At 32.9% G+C, this 7,140-nt stretch overlaps 1 protein-coding gene across 6 annotated transcripts in view; it reads right to left on the reverse strand.

Moving 5' to 3' along the window:
• The window catches only part of USP34 (ubiquitin specific peptidase 34), a 147,806-nt gene that overhangs the window by 69,492 nt on the left and 71,174 nt on the right, over positions 1-7,140 (reverse strand). For all 6 annotated transcript variants that reach the window (XM_085299152.1, XM_085299153.1, XM_085299154.1 and 3 more), the window contains 8 exons: positions 6,608-6,723; positions 6,397-6,524; positions 5,165-5,254; positions 4,196-4,291; positions 3,000-3,082; positions 1,556-1,710; positions 853-966; positions 29-128 (listed from right to left, as the gene is read on the reverse strand). In XM_085299152.1, the coding sequence (XP_085155278.1) occupies positions 29-128; positions 853-966; positions 1,556-1,710; positions 3,000-3,082; positions 4,196-4,291; positions 5,165-5,254; positions 6,397-6,524; positions 6,608-6,723 (882 nt within the window). The remainder of the gene's footprint in view (positions 1-28; positions 129-852; positions 967-1,555; positions 1,711-2,999; positions 3,083-4,195; positions 4,292-5,164; positions 5,255-6,396; positions 6,525-6,607; positions 6,724-7,140) is intronic.

The following is a 7,140-nucleotide window of genomic DNA, read 5'->3' on the forward strand; positions in this document are numbered from 1 at the left end:
AAACAAAAACAAAACTGAAAATTCTTACCATTAATATAATAAGAGTTGATGTACTGGATAGCTGCTCGACTGACATCACCTGACTGTGCTCTTAAAGCAATACCCCAGAATTGGTCCATCCCACACAACTGTTATGACAAGAGGAAAAGAAACACAAAAACATTGCCTCATTATTTTAATGAGTGGTGCCTTTCTGATCTAAGATACTTTATTCTTCGCGTAATTACTAAAAATACCTCTGTCCTTCCTGAGCTCAGGCTCTCCTCATTGCACTGCATCAATTACTGTTACATTCTAACATATGGTAAGTATACCATACATACACTGAAGCTTATTTTATAATACATTACTAGTTAGAATTAAATATGCCAAATTCTGTGTGTAAAGATTTCATCTAGTCTGAATATTATTTATAAAAGTAAATGTTACAAATCTATTCTTTAAATAAAACAGCTAACACTTAACAGATAACATAACAGTTCAATTATGCTACTAGTATGATAAACTGCACAAAGATACATAGGAAACAGGTATCGCTCTTTTTGTGTGTTTTCCTATCTCTTTTTCCATCTCAACAGACAAGAACACATCTTTAACATCATGAAAAAATCAGCATTGCTAGCTATTTTTGTGTCATTTCACTGTACCACATTTGCAACTTTTGAGAGATAGTTCCACAATTCCTCTTAAGGTAGAAAGCTGTACTGCCTCCACCATTACAAGGCAGTCACATTAGTATTTCAAATCAGTAAGTCAAAATACTCTCATGATAAGTGCTGTTGCAGATAAGTAATTTAATTTTCCTCTCTGCTTTAGAAGGAAGAAAAATACGAGCACAAAAAAATGGCTTACCTCCGAGTTTGAGCCACCATCATATGCACTAGTAGCCAGTCGAGCCAAATTACACAAATGCTGGAAGAGGTTTAAACCAGTCATACTAATAGTTTCAGGTTTTAGCTGTGGCATCTAAATAAAATGAAGATATCTTAGCATGAAAAAAAACCTTTCCATGAAAGAACAGATAGCAATTACATGTATGGCAACTTATTTCATTAGCACAGAAGAATTTCCTTGTTACTACAAATACTACTCAAATCGAGCAAATCAATTAAAATTTGTTTTTGCAAAAGATGAGACTCTGAATTTTATACASAATACAAATTATCAAAGTTCTACTGCTGCATGTTCCAGTTCATATTTTCAGTGGAAATGCAGATGATATTTATACATGTCTCAAAGTAAAAAGTCTATTTGTTTCATTGGGTAGCTATGTATCAGAAAGGAAAATACAATTTTTTTTTTATAGATTCCAACACAACACACAGGCTTTTTTCAAAGAAATGCTTGAGTAAATACATGTGTGAAAATAATTTCTGCCAATCTCTTCCCCTCTTCTGTCAAATCAGAGAAAAATCCTTGCATTACAAGTACAGACTTTCCAGACTGCTGTAAAGAGATATACTTCATAGAAGCAWTTTAAAATACATTAAAATAATGCTGATATAGAAAGAAACATTTTTATTAGAATTAATAAGGTTGCAATAACCTTACATACCTTTTCCAGGAAAAGATGCTTATAAGTCTCCATACCCATAGCATGCTGATCTTTACTTCGTACTTGATTTAAAAACCAGTGTAGTGCATCATCATAGCATTCAGAATCTTCTACTAAGCAATACCACAATATGTCCACTTGTTCTAAACTTAACCCTGAAATTAGAAAAATATTTTAAACCATTCCTTTATAACATCAAATACCATCCTACATAAACATGAATATACAGAAAAATCGCAAGAGTTTTTGCCAACACAAAACGTTTGCAGAAACAGCAGAATAAAAATACACCACTTACCAATCAGGAGTCATGTACCTTTTTCTTTTTTAAAACTGGCAATTATCTACAACTTTTGGTTCCAAATGTTGTCAGCTTTCACTAACCGTATGAGTAGTGCGGGCTGACCTAGGAACTTGTACCAAACAGCAGGTTGCTTCTCAGTTTATAAATAACTATCAGGCAGATGCTAAACTCCAATTTCGAGCTGAGTATAGAGACTGTGGCTGTAAATAGTATCTCTCTAACTATTTTATCGTTACTGCTTTCAAGAAAACAGTGGATTTATTTCCTTAAGTTTGTGTATGGACATTTATGATCCCAGTAAGGCTCCAAATTTCTTAAAGAACCATTGAGGCTACTCTTTCAATAGTAGCACGTATGGCATTACATGGTGTTTCCTCTTGGCTGCAAATATTCTCATTCCTTCCTGGACTGTACTGAAAGGACCAGAGGGGCAAGCCCTGCATTGTATGCCAACTTTACCGTGATAGCAGGAACACCTAAATGATCCTTCCCTTGTGTCATTACAACAAATCAACATCAACACTGAATGGTAGAAGTTTACAAGGACTTAAGGAGAGAGTGGCCAAAGGGACAACTACTGTAATCTTACTGATTTTGTACTAATGAATACCTGTTCCAATTCCATCAATCACATCAGAAGAATTCTAATTTTAACCTTTCAGAATCTTTTCAGGTAACTATCTATCATACATAACATCCCTTTTGCAAAAGATACTACAGGGATCATAAACTGATTTCTGACAACATTAAAACAGACGGAACTCTGTTTCTGAGATCATCGAGATCATTGTTTACTTATAGTAYGCTCCAATAAAAGATCTGTGGGAACATTATCGAAGAATCAAACCCCCAAATATAACATATATTATCTTCATTTTGGTATTTACTATAATCTCAATATTTAGAAAAACTGAAGAAAACAAAAAAAAATTTGTTCACTCAAAAGTGAAATATACCCTAAATTCCAGTGGTGGTGATGTGCTTTAATCATAAAATCATCCTCCTTCTGAAATGGTTCAGAGATGATTTAAAATATTATCTTTTAAAAATATCATATTTATTTGAAGTAACATAATAATTAAGAAGAATAGGCACCTTAATATGAAGTGCTTCTCTGTTCAGATAATCTCAAATACTTACTGAAATGATCTGGTGATCCTAGGGTTGAAAACACACACGTCAGAAACTGAAGACGAACCTGAACTTCTGCACTGTGGCTATATCTAAAATTTAAATTTGTTTAAAAAATAAATAAATTTAMTTTATTCAGAAGTGTTTTATTGCTTATTGTCTTAACTTTTTTTCACCCACACACGAGCCCCTTAAAAACTTATACTTTTTTCGTAATTTTTTCATACTTTTTTCATAATTTTTTTCCAAACTTCTAGTTTTGTTCAGTACAACTCCAGCTGTACACAGTACTGAAGCACACCAAACGAAGAAAGGTATTAGTCATTACTAGACAACATTGTTTGTTTGTATATACTCTGACTCTAATGCATCATTTTGTCATTAGCACCTTGCAGGATTTGACCTTGATTTTTCCCGTGACTTATACAATGCTGATTTCTACTCTGAATTTGTGATCACAGCTGATGCATACCCTTTACAAAATTATTTTCATAAACTATACAAAAATTAACTTTATTCTCATTCATAAAACACAATCTTAAAAGGTAGAAGAGGGGAACAGTATATCATCTAGTCTGAAATTAAAACCCAACTCAGCCCACTTTCACATAGCTTTTGAAGTAATTTCCCATTACAACAATGTCAGATATAGTGAAGTAAATATCTGGCCCAGAAATAGCAACATTTTACAACTGTGGATGCCTACAGTTACATACTGACTTTGATGACTGTCAAAACACAAATATTTTGTTCTCTGTGATTGGAGAGCTAGAAATTGTGTCACTTGTGAAAATATACTTAATTTTAAGCACACAGAAGGCACAGAAGGGTGTGTTAAACAGAAAAAATACCTTAAAACATTAATGAAAACAGATTTTAAAGCAGAAACATTTGAATAGTTTTATGATGTGACATCACTTAAACTGATCTGTATATATAGTCTTCATCTTTAATTTATAAATAAATTTTGAATACAATGTCTAACAAAAATGACTTTTTTTTTAAGAAAAAACAAACCATTTAAAATGCTATTATTTATATAGACCTTTCACTAAACATCTAATGTCACTACAGGAAATTATTTACTTAAAAGAAAACATCAGAAGCAACGGGGCAGAGGGGAGAGAGAGAAATGTTTAAAAAAAATCAAAAAATGTTTTAAAAAATATCGAATACTCAAAACCAGTTGTGTATAATATACTTACAATGCATGTTTATGTCGTCCTTCCCTGACTGCCTGAATGTAGTGTACCAAATTATCAAAGAAAAGTTTCATCATGTTAAGTTCTTTTTCTGCCCACCTGTGTCAATTTAAAGGGCAGAACATATTATGGTTTGCTTAAGAAGGCCACAAAAGCTACAGAAATTAGACAGTAACTATAGGAAAATGCACACTCATAACAACAAAGTGAACATTACATTTTCCATCCACCATAAATTCAAGAGTATTTTCAAGCACAGTACTCTCTTCTTCCTGTTAATCCACATAGCTCYGTAACAGTCATTTTCAGGCACAAGAGTAACAGGAAGTATTCACTTTGGAGCCCATGGAGCCATGTTCCCGAAGGCCCTAACTCAGCAAAGGTCTAAGCCAACACTCAGAACTCAGCACATATTAAAACAAAAAAGGCCAAAAAGCACAAGGAGGATTGCTGATAAGCACTGTAATCTATCTTTCCTTGAAGTCTATGTATTCCTCCCCCTCTAGTTAGACCAGCTACCTGTATAGTTTTTTTCCAGATGTGTGCAACTTATCTTCACATTTCAAAGGTTTGTGCTACGTATCTTAACATTTCAAAGGTTTTCTTGATAATTAAATTTTTTACTACTGAGAAACATTTGATATGCAACCACAACAGAAAGACAAAGTATCAAGTTATTACAATTTTTCACAATATACCATTACTGGATGTCTAGTATTTTCTGACAAGTTCTTTGAGAAGGATTTAAAAAAATATAAATTGGTCTTCACCTCAGTTATGATAATAACTTTTACTGTGAAGAAGTCTARGTCTGAGCAATTAGATAAGTTCATACAACCAGGCCAGATAGCAAAGAGATGATAACAATTTTAAGATATCAACTTGGACCACATTAGAGGAGCAAGTCTTGCAAAAATCACATAAGCTTCACCACTTCTGTTGGGTTAGAGTGTGYGTGAGGTGACTACTTACATTGTTATCCAATGTGTATCGTAACTGCTCCCAAATTGTTGAAATGTACCAAACAGCTTTGGAAGAAGACGAAGTGAAACTACTACTGATCTAAAGGGGAAAGAGAGAAATTACTACAATATGACTCTTATGAAATTAAAAGTTAATTTCTAAATTATTTTGAGAAGCTTATGTTCAACAAGCAAATATGTTAACTGAAAGAATTGGAAATATCTGTGTGAAGTTCAGCCTCACACRCAGCCAATTAGTTCTCTGATCTAAACTACAGACACTTCAATTTCTTTACATATAATACCTTGCACACATGGCTGTTAGAAAAGTATAAAAATAGAACAGTATTCATTTTGCTTATACAAAAAAATTTCAAAAGATAAAAAAATGAGTTTCATAAAACTAATCTTTTGAAATTTCAGCAAAATTAGTATGTTTTTTCTATTAATAGATGAGATGCATAGCAGAACTAAATTTGCCTCAGACTGCCAATATAGACACAGCTATATTTTGTGTTTTCTGTAAGACTACTTTCTACAGAAACTCTAGAACTGCATGAAGGCATGGAATTGTAAACATTCATCTTGGTGATAAATATYTTCACATTTCTTTTATTAATTTAAAATAACAGATTGATATACTGGTAACTCATCTCACAAATACATTTCTTAGTAAAAACGTAAGAGTGTAAGAAACACTGCATGCACTGTTTCTCAGCAKCTGGTTGGTTTTATCAACAAAATTAGCAGTCACTTTTTTCCAGTCTTCAAAGAGTATAATCTCAGTGCTTTTGCTCATATTAATATAATTGCCTCAGGTCAAGATACTACTTCTTCCTGGAAATTAAATCCCACAGCAGACTTGATGGAAAAAAACTTGTCTGTTCCTCAGCCACTTAAATATAAAGTCCAAAATTTCAGTTCAAACCGCTTCCGTTAAGGTACCAGACTTTGCACTCAAGTGGCTAAGATGTGGGCCAGATTTTACCAACAGGAAGAAGGCAGTAACCTCCAGGAGAAGTGAGAATAGATAAATGCAACAAGATGATAAATTCAAGACACTCTCTCTATTCAAGAGAGACAGATTAGAAAAACWGAGAGATTCATAACAGTTTTTGAACTATGTTTATATGTTTGCTTTTGTCTTTTTTAACTTGCCTTTCTAAATTTCAAAATTAACTTGGCTTTCCTATATATTGAAATATATAAATGTACAAACATGTAATTTATGATTTAAGTTACCTGTTGTTTGCTAAATTTTCTAAGCAGCCTTCAATAAATCTCATTCGAATCTGTCTGTCAGTGAACCAGCATACTAAAGAACAGAGCAGCTTCTCTGCTTCATTTATTAGCCCTTCAGAGAGATGAATCTACAGCAAGTAGAAAGACAGGTCAATGAATAACATATATTTATTTTCTTTTAAAAAAGATTCTTTTCTGGTATTCAACTTACTGCATCTTCATCCTGGACCAGATCCCACAAAAGGGTATTTCCTTTCTTACAAACATTATCCAAATTAATGTCCGTCACCGCATTGCTATTATATTGATGTTTATGAACTGCTGGTCCTGAACAAAATATAAAGACCATTATTGAATAAATAGAAGGAGCTATCTAATCTGAATGTTATTCCCTCAGTGCATGAAAAACAACATGCTTTATTTGTAAACTTGGCTATTTTAAGGTGAATACAATATCACTGTAATTACAATCTTTTTCCATGTATGGATTCTTTAAAGAAGAAAGACAAATCATTACGACCATGCAAGAAGTAAACAGGGCAATTAAACTAGTATTTACACTGTCTTTGGCTATCTGCAAGTGCAATAAAAACACTATTTAAGAATTACAGTAGCAGGTGTAATGGCATTTTAATTTAATTAGATTTAATTGGTGGTGTAATTAAAACATTCTTAAATCTTTCTAAAGAGAGGAAGGAGAGAGAGTGAGAACAAGTGAGCAAGCTCCTGGGAGAGAGAGAGAAG

Source organism: Rhea americana, unplaced genomic scaffold (assembly GCF_003343005.1).
Source record: "Rhea americana isolate MKP2758 unplaced genomic scaffold, rheAme1 scaffold_146, whole genome shotgun sequence".
Classification (NCBI taxonomy): domain Eukaryota; kingdom Metazoa; phylum Chordata; class Aves; order Rheiformes; family Rheidae; genus Rhea; species Rhea americana.